The sequence below is a fragment of the Brienomyrus brachyistius genome, unplaced genomic scaffold (assembly GCF_023856365.1).
Source record: "Brienomyrus brachyistius isolate T26 unplaced genomic scaffold, BBRACH_0.4 scaffold35, whole genome shotgun sequence".
NCBI classification, from domain to species: Eukaryota; Metazoa; Chordata; class Actinopteri; order Osteoglossiformes; family Mormyridae; genus Brienomyrus; species Brienomyrus brachyistius.
This window is the reverse complement of record NW_026042310.1, coordinates 1,899,013-1,917,341: the sequence shown is the minus strand read 5'-3', so window position 1 is coordinate 1,917,341 and position 18,329 is coordinate 1,899,013. Positions and strand designations below refer to the sequence as shown.

Here is an 18,329-nt window from a genome sequence, read left to right as displayed (position 1 = left end):
TTTTAGAGGAAAATGGAAGACCCGGTGGCCGAGTATACGTCTCGGATCCAGAGACAGGTAGGTTTATTTTTTACCGGTGATGATAAAGCTGGGCCGGCTCCGTGTGCCCGACGCCTTGCTGCTCCATGTGTTTCTATGTGCTGATGCAACGCGTTAAAATCCACTCGCACTCTTCTTCTAAAGTTAAGGTGTCGCCAGTAAAACCCATCTCAGTTGGCGAAATTTATTCAATAATCACAGCCTTTGCGGACACAGACATGTATATTAATGAGGATTTTGTACAGGCAACTTTACTGGAAAGTTTACAATAAACTGTTCATCCATAAACAAATAGTACGGAAATATTTGTCCTATTCCCTTTAAAGGGAAGTTACATGCATTAGTTGGTAGACTGACTGTAGGATATTCAAACATTATGCATGAAAGTTTGCAAGCACTTATATGACCGTGAGTTAGTTTTAGATTTGATATACAACGTCCGTGTTTTCCCAGGAAATGGAAATAAAATGTCTGTCGGACGAAATTGAGAAACTGAAGAACCCAGAGGCGCTGGTCACCTCGTCGCAGCTTGATGAGCTCAGGGAGGAAAACGCGAAGCTGAAGTATCGCCTGAATGTCCTCAAGAGAGTAGGAGACTTTCACCTGCTTTCACGCCGCCCTGAAAAGCAAAACCATTCTTCACGGCGGGATGCGCTTGCATTCGGCCCTTAGGGAGGAGGGGGGCGCCTGTGGCGATCACGTGACTTTGCTGTCACTGAGGCTGATGCTACTGCCCCCCCCCCCCCCCCCCCCCCCCCAAATATAGAATCGTTTGGCGTTTAGATGGAAAAAGTGCATGATTCTTCCCTCTTTAATCTCACTGCTCAGCCTAATACATTATAATAATACATAATTATAATATCTAGCTCTGTAAGTGGATAGTGAATCAGGGTGTGTTGGGGAGGTGTGTGAACAGTGTTATGATGGGTTGACCTGTGTGTTACGTTGGGCAGAGCCTACAGGAGGAGAGGAGCCGGTGCAGCAAAAACATGACCAACATCAACCAGCGTCTGCAGGAGATCTTTGGGGATGCCATCCAAGCAGCCTACCCTGACCTGGAGAGCCCACCCCTGTCTGTCGCACCCAATCAGCAGGCCAAATTTGGGGATTACCAATGTAACAGTGCCATGGCCATGGCCCAGGTCAGAGTGGGCGGGGCTAGGAGAGGGGCTGGAGGAATGTGGCATGTTTAAAAGTCGTGAATGAGATGTTGGTTCCATAGTACTTGCTATTTTACCCATAATTTCAACATCGGGTTGTTTTCCTTAGACCTCCGTTAGTGTCTTGTGACCCTGAGCTTTGATAAATTGAGGAAAAGGCAGTGGTGTAAATATGGGTGGGGTCACAGTTGCAATGGCCACAGCTGAAAGCTGATTGGCTGGAGTGCCCCCTCCTCTGTCACTCACAGATCCAAAACGTATCATTGGCTGATGATAAGGTGGGCCCCTATGTATAAATTATAGTCCATCTTATATGGCCACATGTTGCTTTACAAATGTATTGTGAAATTGCTTGTTTTATAAACTGGATTCTATATATATATATACAGAATTCTGTTGGCTTGAAAGATTGGGATGGGTGGTGACACAGACGCCTCGTTACAGATGATGAAGTCCAGGGGACTGAAGGTCAGCCCGAGGGAGATCGCCGAGAGAATCATTCAGAACATTCCCGACAATGACATGATCCAGAAGACAGAGATTGCTGGACCAGGTATGTTTTAAACACAAAACTTTGAAATGAGGAGCACGGATCTGTTGCTTATGATCGTATAGATACTTGTATGGAGTCGTAAGAGAAATATGAACCTTGCCTGTGGAATTGTGCCGAGTGGGGAGGTAGAAAATATCCTGAAAATCCATCATGATTGAAGGTTTCATCAACGTTCACCTCAAGAAGCCCTTTGTGTCAAAGTTATTGACAAACCTGCTGGTCAATGGCGTCCAGCCTCCACCGCTGCAGTCCAGGAAGAAGGTACCGTAAGCTTCCTTTAGATGTTACCAGCTACTGATCAATGTGATTTGGTTAATGGATGGAAGACTCCTTTTCTGGGTGTCGGTCCTAGGTGGTGGTGGACTTCTCGTCACCCAACATAGCTAAAGAGATGCACGTCGGTCACCTTCGCTCCACCATCATCGGGGACAGCATGTGTCGGCTCTTTGAGTTCCTGGGGTATGATGTTTTGAGGTCAGTATGTCAGCATTGGCTCCGGTCTACCCAACGTCATACCCAACATGATGGCAAGATCTATGAGATCCTTTATAAGATCGATTGGTCTCTTTGAATGGCTTTTAGGGTCCAGAATATATTGCTATGAGAAATACACTGTGAACAGAGACATGAGCAAGAGTTGATTTTTTTTGATTGGTTTATCTAGTATTAAAGTGGCTTATTGAATTTTATCTTAAGTACAGGCAGTCCCCAGGTTACGAACGAGATCTGTTCCATAAGTAAATCTTTAAGTCAAATTTGAAGATGAGTTGGAAAAAATAATACAGTGCACTATAATAATGGAGGCAGCGCAGTGTGCAGTGGTTAGCAGTGTGCAGTGGTTAGCAGTGTGCAGTGGTTAACACTGTTGCCTCACACCTCTGGGACCGGGAGCGTCTGCCCCAACTCCGTGTGTGTGGAGTTTGCTTGCTCTCCCAGTGTCGTAGTGGGGTTTCCTCCCAGTACTGCGGCTTCCGTCCACAGCTGAAAATGTACTGAGATTAATTGGAGTTACCAAATTCACTCACACATACACCATGGTAGGGAGAGTGAATGGCGTGTGAGTGTGTCATGCGACGGATTGGCTCCCCATCCAGGGTTGTTCTCTGCTTTGCGCCAGTAGACTCTGGGATAGGTTCCAGACCCCCCCCTCCCGTGACCCTGAACCAGATAAGCGGTTTCAGAAAATTTATGGATAATAATAATTATTATTGTGCAGTAATAAAGGTAACTACATTAAGTAACGTACCTTGAGTCGGCGAGCTACTGAAGCTGCGCTTATGTTTTCACGAGCATCACAAAGTCCTTTGTGTGCTTGTTATCCAGAACCATTGTGTTTAGCCCAAATTTCCTTTCGGCTGTTCTGTTCGTAAGAGCAAGTTGTCCATAATTCAGATGTTTTTATCTCGGGGACTGCCTGTATTGATTTGTGCAGTTTTTAGGCTTTTGCCACTGGACGCTTCGTTAAATAAACTCGGGTTCAGGTTCTTAGCTGAGGGCATGACAGGAGCCCCCAGGATGCGAACCAACAACCTCAAGACGTACAGTCCCTTAACCATTGTTAGCTCTAAAAGCTGGGAGTGAAAGTCCTGCCCAGCCGTTTACAGAAGGGCTTATTGTCACATGGTGTGTGTGTGTGTGTGTGTATGTCAGGTTGAACCACGTGGGTGACTGGGGGACCCAGTTCGGCATGCTCATCGCACACCTGCAGGACAAGTTCCCCAATTACCTCACGGTGTCCCCCCCCATCGGCGACCTCCAGGCCTTCTACAAGGTGAGTGGCCTTTATCCTGAACCCCCCCCACCGAACCCTGGCCAGCTAAGTATGGAAACGTAACTCATGCTGGCTATAAATCGAGTGAACTAATTCAAGGAGTTATTCATGTTTTCACTAGGGGGCGCTAGCGAATAGTGAGCGGCAGTGTGTTTCAGTGGACAGTGCATACTTGCTGGGATATGCTGGTGGTTAGTGCTGGCATAAAGGAAGAGCCACAGGGTGTAGGTTGTTACTGGGAGCCCTGGATGTTGTTACCAGAGTTGAAGCCATAGTGATTTTTTTTTGTTGTTGTTTTTAATTTCCCTGTCCTGCACACAGGAATCCAAGAAGCGATTCGATGAGGATGAGGAATTCAAGAAGAAGGCTTATCAGTGTGTGGTGAGGCTGCAAAGCAAGGAGCCGGAGTTCATCAAGGCCTGGAACCTCATCTGCGACGTGTCCAGGATGGGTAGGCAGCTGGGTGGGATCCGGGGGGGGGGCTTTACCCCTGTGTTATTAACTGATGACTCAGTATCACTTTATGCACACAAGTTTATTGTTGTAAACCACATAGCTTATTGATATGATTAAGAGTGTGACTCTTCCTCTCAGCTTATCATTGTCTCTCCCTTTCACAGAATTTCAGAAGATCTACGACTGTTTGGACATTAAGATCATCGAGCGAGGGGAATCATATTACCAGGATAGGATGACAGACGTAGTGAAAGAATTCGAAGAGCGAGGTTTGTTTATCAATAATGTTATCATGGTTGTCACGGTATTTACTCTCTACTGAGTCACAAATTCTTCGATGTGGAACCGTCTCCTAGCCCTGTACAGCGCTCACAGAAAGTCTGGGGATGTGGGTCTGCAAAAATGTTGCGAATTTATTGGTCACATTTCAAAAGCCCATTGACAAACGATGTGTAACATCTGCATGCATCGTCAGCGCAGACATTTTCTTTCTGTGTCATTTCTGTTTTTGACTGCCTCATTCAGGTCTGTTAATTGCTGTCGTAGTCATTGCCTCCTAAAGGGATGCAAATGTTTGGTGTTTTATGTTATTGCGAAGGTGTTACTAATTAAAAAGCACCCAATGTGACTGCTTGTCGATTTTTTTTACTTTTTAATTCGGAACAGCTCATTTCGAGCTGTAATTTGGGTTTCAGTTTATTACTACTTGAGACTAATGTTTTACTTAAAACTACTGGTTGTTTCTAGCGTGATATATATTTTTTGTGAACAAATAAAGTAATGTTGTTATACAGCCAATAAAGTAGCAGTTTTTACGGAATTAAACAAGCGTTTCAAGACTTTTCGTGAGCACTGCGTTTAGAATAAGCCTGCTTTACAAATGGGGGCCAGCAGGGGGCAGTGTTGCTTAAGAAATGGCTCTCCTCTCTCGCCTACAGGGTTGGTGCAGCTCGATGAAGGGCGTAAGATTGTGTTCCCACCGGGTCAGTCCATCCCCTTGACGGTGGTGAAGTCAGACGGAGGGTACACGTACGACACCTCTGACCTGGCGGCTCTCAAGCAGAGGCTGTTCAGCGAGAAGGCTGACATCATCATCTACGTCACCGACAGCGGCCAGGTGACGATTGGCCTGCAGGGGCTCGGGCCCACGTCCTCCTGAAATGCAGATCGCTGTGGATTTAACGCGCCTTCTTGACATTTAGGAGCAGAGGTGTAACTGGGCTTCGTTGAGTGAGCCGGCAGTGTGAAAAATCATTAGAGCTTCTTACTGGTTTCTCTGGAGGACGTGCATCAGGGATAGTGAAGTCCATAACCCATCTGGCTGGGACAGCCTCAGAGTAATTGAGTGAACTTCACAATGACACAATCCAGACTGCATAATGTCATTAATATGAAAAACCGGAAAAGAACAACTTTGTCTTTATAATTTAAGCTTTATAATTCTGATTGGGGAAAGCAGGGGGGGGGACGTTGGCTACTTTTGTGGGTTTGTGTGTCTATTGGCTTTAAGACTGTGAGGAAGATCGGCTAATTCAAAGGACTTACTGTGGTGATAGTAAGTGTGTTTGTGTGTGTGTGTTCCCATTCAGGCGGGCCACTTCCAGGTCATCTTTGCTGCCGGCCAGATGATAGGCTGGTACGACCCCAAGGTGACCCGGGTGGAGCATGCTGGCTTTGGGGTGGTGCTGGGAGAGGACAAGTGAGTATGCAGACATTCACGAGGCTCTCGTCTGAAACGCCGCACAGGCTCAGGCTGACCTATCGTGCGCTTTGTTGGGGGAGGAACCCGGTCCCTTTCGCCTTGTGAGACAGGTAGATCCTGCATACAGGAGTATCTGGCCTGCTTTTGATCGTACGCAATGATTTGCGGAAAACACTATATCGAAGTCGACGTAATCCCTTTCTATAGGTGCATGTAATGTAGCAAATACCTGAGTGGTTTTTTTTTGTCAGATAGAGACAGTTTCTTACCCGCAGGCGCTAACGCTTCCGTCTCCCATCCCGCGTCTCGCTAACGTGCTAACGGGCTTCTTCCTCCAGGAAGAAGTTTAAGACGCGGTCTGGCGACACAGTGAGGCTGATGGACCTGCTGGATGAAGGCCTGAGGAGGTCCATGGACAAGCTGAAGGAGAAAGAGAGGGACAAGGTTGGCGTGGGATGCCTGTAAACGACACGTCCTACTTACCCATGCAGTAGCGATCAAAGTACACGTGGCACTTTTTAAGCAAGTATCGCCGCTGGCTCTTCCCGTCTCAAAGTGAAGTTGGCTTCTTGATTGGTCCCGCCCACCCCGCCCCCCCTCCCCAGAAATTAGCGCCCTTGGTGGCCACCAGTGTCGCCTAACGGGTTGACTGGCCCGGTGTCCATGTCAGATTCAACCAATTTTCAGATCGAATGCCGCAAGCTTTGAATATCATGGAACAAGGAAGAGTCGAGCCACAGAGGAGAGGAAGAATAGAGTAATATGTTTTGACAACGGAATCTGCTTTTGCAGATGGCTCACAGTGGTGTTATTTATACACGAGCTTAAAACCATTTAAAATGTTAATTTGGCTGTAAATACAGTTTTAAAGATTCAGGAGCGTCCCGAGGACTGTCTCATTCAGCGTGATGGGTGCACCCTGAAAATCTTAAGCGAATGGAGTGATCACGGAAAGGAGATTAGCATTACCCGAGACCCACACTGAAATGCATCTCCCGGAAGAAGTGGGTGTGCAGATGAACGCCGTCCCCTGGCCGGTTCGCCTACCGTGTCATGAACTGTCGTGAGTCCTAAGTGATTTACTATACCGACGGGGCTTGGCGTTGGCGGTTGGCATGTTTACTCTTGCGCCTCTCCACGCTACTAATTTGTTTCCAGTTTTTTTTTTCTTTTTTTTCGTTAATGACCAGTCGCCCAGCGAGTCCTGCGCTCAATATTTCAGCTCTGTGCCTGATTTTTTTTAAGCTCGATATTTGCTTTCGTGTAGGAGGATAAAAATGAACTTTGCAGGAGCATTTTCTCAGACAAGCCCCCCCCCCCCCCCCAGCCAGTTTCTAGTCCGATGCTCATTTATGGAGATCCGTTCTGTGCTGCGAAGACCTGAAAATTGAGTGATTCTTCAACTACGTGATGTTCTTCAGTCAATAACCGTAGCTTACAGCTAATTTGTAATTAGCGTAATATCCACAGACAGAAGATGTTTCCTGGTCTGGAGCCCTGTATAATTATATTTGTATATATTATTTGTAACAGCTGATTTATTTGGTATAACTGATTTAATGAGCTCATTAATAACAATTATCCTCTGAATAATGGTGATATGTTAGTTTGGCAACAAGTATGGAAAAAGGGGGTAACCTTCCCTGCTGCCCCCCTATCCATCCGCATGAGGTGCACATTGAGTAGATTATGTTGGAGCAGCACGAAGGGGCCACGTCTCATCAATGCCCGCTGTTTGCAGCTGGGCCGCCTGAAGCCGTGTTTGTTCCGAGGCTCCTACGCCCAATGGGGATTTAGTCTCCTCAGGAGCTCCAGACCATCCCTCCTCGATTCTTCCCGAGATCTCGCTCACTGCCAGGAAGGGCAGGGAGACTTGCAGCTGGAGCAGCAAGCTCGGCCCACTAAGCCTGTCGTCGTCAAAGACATTGGAAGTTACACGCGTTGCGTTAAATTATGCAGAAAAGTCAGCGGGCGTGTAATCACAGCGCTACCCGCGGGATAATCACTTTAACCAGTGTTGTCGCGGCAAGCCGCTTTTAGGCTTAGTCTTAAATGTTTTCTTGTTCTCTTCCAAACAGTGGTGCTTCAGCTGGTCACCAAGTGGCCTTTCAGGTGGCTGAAAATGTCAGCCGTACCAGTCCAACAATAAGGATTAATGAATAGAGCGAAACGGCAGAACCTTATAAGCATAACAATGCTGGGTGACTTGCCGCTCTTAGCTGGGTCAACATAGGGAGTAGATTACACTGGCCTTTGGCCCAGGTCAGAATTATGGTCTCCAGGGTGAAGCAGGTAGGCTGGAATGTGGTGGCTTCCTGGTTTAAACCCTGGGAGAAGGACGACCAGGTCATGGTCGAGGTGGCTTTCGTGTGAAAGTGCGAGCAAAGATGATAAATCTAGAGTGCTGAGAGTAGTCATCTTGCCCCTGGTAGAAGGGAAAAGGGGGATTTGAGGAGATCTTGGGTTATTTTTGTGGGTCTTATTTTCTTGTGTCTTTGAGATGTTTAGAGGTTTCTGCTTTGTGCTTGGGGTGAATAATGTCCTCTGGGCCTTTTGAGGTTGTCCCGCTGAATGCACGTGACATTCGTTTGCCGCAGGTTCTGACCCCCGATGAGCTGACGAAGGCACAGCGATCCGTGGCCTTCGGCTGCATCAAGTATGCCGACCTGTCTCACAACCGAATCAACGACTACGTGTTCTCCTTCGACAAGATGCTGGATGACCGGGGCAACACAGCCGCGTACCTGCTGTACGCCTATACCCGGATCAGGTGAGTCGCCTGGCATCGACGCTGATCTGGGCATGCCATGAAAACAACTGCACCCAGCTGCCATCGATCACTCCAGCGGGGGTGAAAACATAGGGGATGTCTGAAACCGCGTCTCAGACAAGTGATCTGCTCTTGGTCAATAAGACTCCCAGCAGGTTACCTCATTGTTTTCCCACATGAATCTCAGCTGTCGATGACTCCCCTGGGCTGGGATTCAGGTGAGGGGTGGAGGGAGTGTCTCGAAGGCTGAAAATATGAGAGAGACGGTCCTTTACGAGCCCCTTGTCGATTCCCTGCCCCGAATTGCGAGTGCCTCTATCACCCATGAGTGCCGGCAGTTAACGGCCTTCTTCCTCTTACCGGCCATCCAGGTCCATCGCGCGCCTGGCCAACATCGACGAAGAGGCACTTCGGCGGGCGGCGGAGACCACGCAGATGCTGCTGGACCACGAGAAGGAGTGGAAGCTGGGCAAGTGCATCCTGCGCTTCCCGGAGATCCTGCGCAAGATCCTGGAAGACCTGCTGCTGCACACGTTGTGCGACTATCTGTACGAGCTGGCCACCACCTTCACGGAGTTCTACGACAGCTGTTACTGCGTGGAGAAAGACCGGCAAACAGGTGCGTTTAGCACGGCTACGGCCCAAGCGGAATTGCTTAGGGGTCCTGCAGCCATGTTCGGCTATAGCCCAAGGCTAGAGTCTTGCATTGTTCTTTCAATGAACAGAAGAACTTACTGTCCTTCAGGCAGTCCTCTCTCCCTTACTCGTCTGTTGCATGATCTCTGGAGATGATTTTTGTCCTGGGAACTGGCAATGGCAATATCTACGGCTGTATTTCTTTCTGACAGTGTAACAATTCCCATCCCGGACTGTTTAAAAGTTATCGATATACCGGCAAGATGACATACGGCAGTCTTGTCCCCAGAGGGACGCGTCGGAGGCTTTCCGCAAGTCATCAGCGCTCCCCCGGAGCGTATCCGCCTTCGCGAAGGCGCCGCGTCGCCCAGGAACCCTGCAGAGTTGTTAGATACACGGCAGTGATTCCTGAGTACCATCAGAAGGTTATTAGATTAGTTTTTAATCCAGAATAATTTGCGATATTACACATTTCCTATTTGAAAGGGATGATGTCCGTATGTCTGCAAAGCATGGTCTATGAGGCACAGTCAGTGACTGAGGGCAATTATGCTCTACACATGTTTGATGGTCTTGGCTGTTTATTTACTTTTGCTTACAAGCATTACTCTTCATAGGTTGGGTCTCCAGTATGGGTTTTAATAAACAGTGCAGCCTAAAACATGGGTCTTGGCCCGATGCCCTACTTCTCACTCGTGCGTTGAGTCACTGGTTCTGTTAAGCACAGAAGCCGACTAAGTGCCTTAAATGTATTATAAGCCTATAAAATTTCATTGTGACACTGAAGTACCTCTTACTGTTCCAGATTTTTGGGCTTGGTGCCTTACATGTGGGCTTTGATACTTTACCCTTACAGTCCGTGAGTGCTTCTGTGTATTTGGGAGTGGGAGAGAATGCTGTTTACTGCTTTTGGTTTTTCAGATTGATAAGGTAATGATTTGATTGATTACACCAGTTAAGGTTTGAACAAGGAATCTAAGTTTGATCTGTGTCCGTTGCGAGTCCCTTAAAGTCCATTAAAGATGCATTCATTAGCTGTGAAATACGTAAAAATGTGAATGAACAGTGTCCTGAATGAATGTGTGGGGGTAATGGCTTGGTGTTATATCATCAGACCCCTGAGGAATTAACTAGCTGTGTCGTGGCTAGCTATTGGGCCAAGAAAACCAAAGAAGTGGTCACCTGGTGAAGTGTCTCCTAAACGATTGGCTGACTCAGCATTGCAGGTGTCCCGTGTGCTGACCCCTTCCATGTTCCTCTGTCCAGGGGAGGTCGTCAAGGTCAACATGTGGAGGATGCTGCTGTGTGAGGCCACGGCTGCTGTCATGGCCAAGGGCTTCGACATACTCGGCATCACGCCCGTCCAGAGGATGTGACCAACCCCCATGTGGGTCGCATCATGTCTTACTGTGGAAAAACCAAATAAATGGGACTGGCTGTAAAAAAAAAAAAAAAAAAAAAAAAAACCTTGACTCCTTGCTCCTCATTCGCCGTATAAACGTGACGGTTTTTGCCAGGATTGCAGCATGGCTGAGATGGCCTTTACGTTTTACGTCAGACTTTATTTCGGGCTTAACGTGAGTCCGCACCGCAATTTAAGTGCTGGGGGAGCTTTCTGGTCCCCATGACTGTGGCAGGGAATTTAAAAGCCCTTTAAGGATGAATGTTCCTGCCTTATTACTTGTATTATTTTAACCGAATTTCCACCTTGATACATTCCGTCATTACTACGGCCTTTGGCCACATTTCATCCTCGTGGAAGAATTTTCTTTTGGTTTGATTGTTTGCTCATTACACCACAGGGCGTCGTCACGTTTGCTCCACCATTTCTCCCAGTTAGAAGTGGTGGAGGACGAGGGGGAAGTGAAGGGGTTTTCATTCATCGATTGCTGTGGCTCTTTGCTCGTACCCAAGGACTCCGGGGTGAACTGGCCGGCAGTGAGTAATAGAGGTCTCGACTGACAATCAGCGGGATGATTAATAGATTAATGTCACTTAACGAGCCACCGCGTATTTTACCGATGCCCGATTTACTGCAGGCTAGGAGACGCTGTTATTGGCCTGGAGGAGTAAATTAGACATTGGGGAGAGGAGGGCAACCGTGCAAATGAATTTTAAGCCACTGGTTGGCCCGAGTACAAGTGTCTCGCATGCTGCCGTTTTTATTACCCAGTAGGATAAGCGGTTTGGAAAGTGGATGGATGGATGGATGGTTTAGTTGACATGGACGGCGTGCCACAGTCAACACCAGGATAACGGCAATTTCCAGAAAGACAGAGTGAGTCAAATGGCCCGTTTTCATCCCCTAACCCCAAAGACGATTATGCGAGCTCACCTGAGTCGATCGGTTACTGGGAGACAGAGGGTTCAGTGCAGTTAGTGTGTGTGTTTAGGGGCCAAGGGTGGAGATTTGAAACCTCATATCCGGTGGTCAGGGTGAATCCAGTTTAAGGAACAGATGGCAGCATTCTGTATTTCTCCTCTGGTCTCTGATTCACCAAGTTGTTTTCGTTTTCCTTCCTGTTCTTCCACGAAATGATTTTTTTAAATCATTATGGTTATTTTGCCTTATTTATAAAGTAGCCTTGTACCTGCTTGGTCACTCATATCCATGTGTTATATTATGTTTGTTCATGAGATGGTTTTATCCGACGTGAATGTGCTTTTTTGAGAAGACAAGGACAGCACGTCCCAGGAGTAACTAGTATTTAAGGGCGTTGTTCAAGGGTCTAACGATAGAATCTCTCTTCTGCCCGCGGGTTTGAACCGGTGACCTTCCGAGCATAGATGCACCGTTCCAACCCACTGCACCACACACACACACACACAAATACCGTGGCACTACGTACCCAACCTTTCCACCCCTCACCTTATCGGAGCAGTATGGCATGGGAATCCCTCTAAGCCTGTTGTGGACACTGCTCTGCCGGCTGAATTTGATGTAATTTCACCATAAAACAGAACAGCCACATCACTGAAGTAATGTGTTCATGGATATTTGTGTCTTAATGGTGTCAATAACATTTGCAGCCCCCCCACCCCTTGGGACTGCCACATTTTGGCATTTACATTAAATACTCTTAGGAGTAGGGAGTCCTGGCATGACAGGGAGTCCAGCTCCTGTAAACGAGCTGTGGATTTGTCATGGGCCGTTTGTCTTTGCCTAATATCTGGCGCGTTGATGCGTTAAGGCCTTTATGTTAAGCACTAGGCAGTCAGGTGTTGAGCTGAACTGTGTGACTGCAGCTGGAAGCCTGCAGCATGGATAATGAAGTGCTCTGATATCTTCTGTAGGTCTGATCTTCCACCGGAGGTCAGGATTTTTTAAATTCGGAGACGGCCTTGAGATCAATGGACATTTTTGATTTGTCTGAAGCAACAACAAGGTTACGATGACAATTATAAAAAGAGAAACCAGGCAGCATAATTTTCATTACATCTTTAATATAAAAAATGTTAAACCTTTCTGATTGCTGTATAATATTTTAATAAAACTCTTAATTGTATTTTAATATATTTGTTAAGTTATCTTCAAAGGGCATTTAATAGGACATTTATAACAATAGACTGCATTTTGAAATATATATATATATATATACAGAAATATAAATGAATTTATTAACATTTTGTTCAGAGGTACGCATTTGTTTTGGTATATCGAGACAGAAAATGGTTGGTTTTGGAACTCATGGGAAAAGCAGAATATCTACATTTGTTTAGCAGATGCTTTTATCCACAGCGACACGTTTTTGGGAAAGCGGGGGCAGACGGGCCCTGGAGCAATTGGGGTTTAAGGGCCTCGTTCAGGGGCCCGACTGAAAAATCATCCTCCCGGCCTTGGGATTCAAAACCACGACCTTCCGGTCATATGCATAGTGCTATAGTGCGAAAATTCCTACCAATACAGATGTATCAAGCGTTACATTATGAGGGGCTATCATACAAAACGAATCTTCCAGCTATATAAAAGAGCTGGTTTCATTTTTGGACGTATCCTTTGTTAAAGCCATGTGCGAAGACCTTCCCGGGTGTAAAGACCTCAGAGAGGTAAGTTTGGATGTAAAGGGCCCAGCAGGGACTCACGCGAGCCGCTTTTGAAGCTGACATTAAAGGCAACGCACCACCACAGAAGGTCTTTGGAGGTGGAATTTAAATAGGATGACACCCCTCGGTACTCAGCCTCCGCCAGCAGCAAACCCTCTGGCGCCCCCAAAAGGCTCCGTTTTTGTCCACAGGCAAAATTGTACCTTTTCTTTAAAAGTTACATAAATAGTTTCAGCTGCGGGCCTTGGGAAAACGTTGCATTCCCCTTTTTCTCTCTTCATGCAGGTACGCTGGGGAGATCCGTAAGTGGGGGCCGTGAGATGGGACGGGATGGCTTTGGGGAAGGTTGGGGCCTCGCTCATGTCTTGGTGTTGGTCGCGTCGTCCTTGAAAGAGTCCCTTATGGCCGTCATTTCGGACGACAACAGGTGTCCCCACACTTTGTTGTGCCATTCCGGTGAGCGCCCCCTGCGTGTGACAGGAAGTGACACTTTAACAGGTCGTGAACGGAAAGAATAACACAGTCGGTGAGCCCAGCTGAGCACATAGACACTACTCCTGTTTGGGCAACTGAAATGCATTAATAATGACTGTCAGCTAAACAAAAAACATATATAAATAAGAAACTACTCAGTACTTCGGGATATAAGCCAGAATCAACTGAAGTCAGAAAAGAGAAACACCGTAAATCTTCGCTTTCATGCTTATGACCAGGAAAGTTCCAAGTGGATAAAGAAAGGAAACAGTTTCAGCTTTACTAGTTTGGGGGATCCATCCATCCATCTGACATTCAGTAGATGGCCGCTGTGATTCTGGAGTCACTCATAAGCGTAGGGCAAGTGGCAGGCGGGATGCCAGCCCATCACAGGTGCATGCTTACACAATTTAGAGATGTGTTTGTGGAGCTAAACCCTCATCAACACGCAAAACGAGTTGGGGGATCACACTTAAAATAGTGTGTGGAGTTGTTTGCAGGACATCTCCGCTCATGAGGCTAACGGCTGACACCGTGGCGGCCCTCTCTGATCATGAGGCTAATAGCTAATGCCATGGTGGACATCTCCGCTCATGAGGCTAACGGCTAATGCTGTGGTGACTTTCTCCACTCATGTATCAATTGCTAATGCTGTGGCGTCCCCTTCTGCTCACCTGGTGTCCTTTCGGCAAACGTGAGTCAGCCGAGTCCTCTTGGCCCCCACGGGTTCAAGCAGGTGGACGCAGCTGAACACCTTGGCCCTCACGCCATCAATGGGGACGTCCGGGTGTTCGGTGGAAACAGCGGCCAGAATGAAAGTGCCCGTGGTGGGTTCGTTGTGCCACGTCCTGGGACAGAAATTAGAAAGGTTTGTTATGCCCCTGCTCATTAATGATGAGGGGAGAAAAACAATCAGTCTGTGGGGGGGGGAATCATCAGCTGTGACACACATGACACGCTTGCGGTTTATTACCATGGAAACCATGCCTCATGAACTTCATGAGGCAACAAAGTTTTTGCTAAATGTAGAACTTTATGCCTGAGCCGGAATGTAACCCATAAAACATCTCATCAAGCTACCGTCTCCGTCCACATGAACATCTTTTCATGTTCCATTAAATTTCCTGCCTGTCAGTGCCATCTGTCGCCAGTTTGCAGTTTTATTGTGCTGTGAAGATAATTATCTTAAAGGCGCCATATTCTCTGTGGTGACAGGCTGTCGGGAGGCCCGGTCTTGCCGACGCGTCCCGCTGGCTTCCAGGCGCTGTGTTCGCCGCGACGCCTTCCAGACGCCCACGCCACTGTGCCATTCAGTGACCACAGAGAAATTAACCCCTTACCCTGCAGCCGCTGTGCACTAACGAGCCTTGTTAAGTCCCGCCGGGCTACGTTTTACCTGAGCAGTAGGTGCTCTTGTAGGGGGCGCCGTCCCCCGCCATATTGGATGTAGTGGTACACCTCAGCGCTGGCCCCGAGGGCCTCCACCACCCGCGAGCTGCGCAGATCCCTGTCCCAGAGCTCGCGTTGGCGGAGCAGGCGCTGTGAAACCTCAGCCGGGGGGGCATCCACCTCCGCTGAGGCCTTCCAGAGTCGCAGGGCGTGGCCGTCCTTCACCTGCCGGCATGGCACATTTGCATTTGCTTATTAACAGGCATGAGTATGTAGAATTCTGCGGCCACAGGGGCAATGGCCTGTGTTGAAAGCTGATTGGCCCACAGAGTGCCCCGCCTCTTTCGGTCACAAGTCTATACGTATCATTGGCTCATGATACGGTCGGGCCCTCTAATGAACTCCAATGGCACAGTTTAGTAGCTATGACACAATCATAGTCACGTATCTACACGCCTGATAATATGATTTTAGAAATTGGGGCTGTTGCAGCAAGCATCACATTCAACTTTTACCCCGCAGAGCCACATAAAATAGTGCTTCTGTTGCTGAACGTTTGAAATACTGTAGGTTACAGGCATGAGTACAGCACCTACAGTGATCCCGACTCGCACATAACCGAACAGCCTCTAAGCATCAAAGGCTGCATCTCCCGCCCATCCATGTCCTCCCAAAACTACACCCAAGCTGCTCGTTATCAGGGGGTCTGCTAGGGATTTCGGGCCCCCAACCCAGACCAATCCAATTATGTTCCTAATTTTTTTGGGCCCCGCCCACTCAGGGCCCTTGGAATACTGGATACAACACAGAGAACTAACTGTGGCAGGGTGATTTTGTGCTGTGCTGTAATTCCTGCTCTGCTCAGCCAAACACCACAGTTAACCCACAGGCGTGGAGACTGGGTGAACATACAGTCGTGCAGAAATTAGTTCTGTTACATTTAAATCACTTTGTTTTTATGGGAAGGGTGGGGGGGTCTGTTTGTTCCCCCCAGGGAAATTGCCCCCAGGTAAGGAATTGTGGAACATCTATCTGCACCTTTTTAAAAGCCACGTCTACATGGTCCGAGGTCGAACACGGGATCCAGCTTCTGAATCTCTCCCTGGCTTCCCTCAGCGTGTTCTGGACGGACAGGTCCAGCTGGGCCCGTTTGTCCTCATCCTCCGCGCCGGAACAGGCCGGGAAGTTCAGGCCCCAGTCGAGATGTGCGCCGTCCTCGTCTATCATGCCTTGATTCTGGGTCATCCAGCATTTCGGCACCTGCATTGAGAGAGTATAAGCAATTAGGAGGCGGAAAAACAACTCTGCTGAGACGCAATCCATTGGAAGGACCTACTTTAATTAAACGTGAGACACGGGAAGATGCCTCGTAACATTCTGAAGTATTTGGTCATGCTCGGCTGGATGGCACTATGAGATTACGTTCTGTTCACGGCCTGAATCTACCTGAGATGCCCAGTCTGCAGGTACCTGGAAGAGGTGTGGTGCCTCAGAAATCATGTGTGCCAGGCCCTGCGTGGCTGCCAGGTTCTCGCTGAGGTCTCTCTGGTCTGGTCGGCCAAGACTGTATTTCCTGTGACTGAGCTTGCTGTGGGGCGAAAACAAAAAAAAAAACTGAATGGTTTGTAAGCTGTTTCTCTGTTGGCGTTGCCACCTAGACGTTTCATTCATGTACGTTTTGCAGCAATTGGGGGTGAAGGGCCCAGCAATGAAGTCACTCTGCCAACCCTGGGATTTGAACCGACAACCCTCTGATCGAATGTACAGTGTCCTAACCCATTGAGCCACACACTGCCCCCTTTACATACAACAATAGTGCAAACCCCTCCAGAAGGTCCATCCATCCATCCATCCATCCATCCAGATACATCTGGCCATGCTGACACCAGGATAACATGCTAACTTGAAAAAGGATGTGTGACAGTTTGTTTTCACCTCCATTGAATCATAGCAAGCAGGAGGAGTCACACATCTCTAATGCTAAAACAATCCTGTCTGTAACAAATATTGAATCTATGCAATTAGGAAAACTATTAATAATCACTATTTATATCTGCAAGCGTGCCACCAACGCAGAGGAAATGTTGGTGTATATGATGTCACTTCCTGCCTCCGCTCCCTCTGCACCCCCTTCCATTTGGGATCGACACCGTTTCCTGTCCGGGAACCGGAAGCTCCAGTGGGTACTCTGGAGCCTTTTTGCTGGAACGTGCCGCGTTCCCGTCCACTTCCACATCACCTCATCACTGCCCGGCGTCCGGGGATCAGTGGACGCTCCTCGTGAAGGTTCACGAAGCGGGGGAGATAAGCGCTTGCACGTTCCCTCAAATGGCACGGCCAAGCTGTTCAGATAGATCTGCCTTTGAAGCCGGAGGAGGCTCCAGCCGGGACCCTCAGAACTCTTTATCTCTTCAAAACAAAGTTCAAAGAACACCTTCTGAAAAATTGAACAAATTCTCACTGTCAAGAAGCGGCCCCCCGCCCCCACCCCACTCACTCCAGTTTTTCTGTAACCAGCTGAAATTAATTATAGATAGAATATCTCTGCCTGTGTGAAATTAAACTATCTGTGTGAAATTAAAGCCATATGTAAAATTGTTTCCTTACATAAGCTGCTAACCCAATAACTATGCCCAAAAGCTTAGAAAGAAATTCACTCACTTTTTATTTGATAAGGTCCTCTTTGTTGTGAAAAAGGTGCTGACATTTTATTTAATGTAAACCAATAAAATATGTAATGAGGTCTACAAAGTTTGATGTAAGAATGACCTTTACTAGGTAGTATGTAAGTATCTATACTAAATAGTATGTAAGTATCTATACTAGGTATGTAAGTATGTATCTGTAATTTATATTTATAGCTTTTAGTGTGTGGCATTGTGTCGCTCAGTGGGTGTGGTACCTGTCATCATATCTGCAAGGCTGTGAGTTCAAATCCCATGGCTGATTTAGCTATTATATCAAAACCGGGCCTTTGAGCAAGACCCTATTGGCCAACTGCTCCAGGATCATTGGATGATTGGTAACTTTCCTCTCTGATCCCAAGCATCTCTCATTTATAGGTCACTTTGGACAAACTGTAGAATCTATAATAACTAAGCCCTGGGTACCTGCTTGAAGGATTCTCTCTCCTCAAAGTGTTAAGGTGGAACAGGGATGGAGCCAGGCAAACAGCGATGTTGGTGGGGGTCATCTGGTTCTCCTCCACCCACTCCACTACATCTCTGAGGAGCAGGAGCAGAGTCTGCAAGGCTTCCCTGTTTTCATCTGGCAGGAGGAAAATAGCCGCCCGCGTTGCGGCTAGCTGTCGGTCTTTGGGAAAATCTGTTTGTGCG

The 18,329-nt window shown here is 47.6% G+C and overlaps 2 protein-coding genes across 3 annotated transcripts in view; one reads left to right on the top strand and one right to left on the bottom strand.

Moving 5' to 3' along the window:
- rars1 (arginyl-tRNA synthetase 1) lies at positions 1-10,562 on the top strand. The gene is made up of 15 exons (XM_048997630.1): positions 1-57; positions 493-627; positions 993-1,181; positions 1,644-1,752; positions 1,913-2,013; positions 2,105-2,226; positions 3,403-3,523; positions 3,845-3,974; positions 4,144-4,248; positions 4,918-5,096; positions 5,569-5,678; positions 6,020-6,125; positions 8,279-8,451; positions 8,823-9,070; positions 10,354-10,562. The coding sequence occupies exons 1-15, from the start codon at positions 13-15 to the stop codon at positions 10,461-10,463; spliced, it is 1,983 nt and encodes a 660-aa protein (XP_048853587.1). The 5' UTR covers positions 1-12; the 3' UTR covers positions 10,464-10,562.
- A 1,949-nt stretch (positions 10,563-12,511) lies between these two features.
- The window catches only part of si:dkeyp-23e4.3 (rho GTPase-activating protein 7), a 40,863-nt gene continuing 35,045 nt past the window's right edge, over positions 12,512-18,329 (bottom strand). For both annotated transcript variants that reach the window (XM_048997616.1, XM_048997617.1), the window contains 6 exons: positions 18,105-18,318; positions 16,465-16,582; positions 16,033-16,254; positions 15,002-15,219; positions 14,280-14,453; positions 12,512-13,598 (listed from right to left, as the gene is read on the bottom strand). In XM_048997616.1, the coding sequence (XP_048853573.1) occupies positions 13,490-13,598; positions 14,280-14,453; positions 15,002-15,219; positions 16,033-16,254; positions 16,465-16,582; positions 18,105-18,318 (1,055 nt within the window). In that variant the 3' untranslated portion in view covers positions 12,512-13,489. The remainder of the gene's footprint in view (positions 13,599-14,279; positions 14,454-15,001; positions 15,220-16,032; positions 16,255-16,464; positions 16,583-18,104; positions 18,319-18,329) is intronic.

What these genes read in the sequence shown, in the direction of transcription:
- rars1 (XM_048997630.1), top strand. Translation starts at nt 13, where the DNA reads ATGGAAGACCCGGTGGCCGAGTATACGTCTCGGATCCAGAGACAG. An exon ending in GACAGAGATTGCTGGACCAG is followed by an intron (nt 1,753 to 1,912) that starts GTATGTTTTAAA and finishes TCATGATTGAAG; the next exon opens with GTTTCATCAACGTTCACCTC. An exon ending in CTGGGGTATGATGTTTTGAG is followed by an intron (nt 2,227 to 3,402) that starts GTCAGTATGTCA and finishes TGTGTATGTCAG; the next exon opens with GTTGAACCACGTGGGTGACT.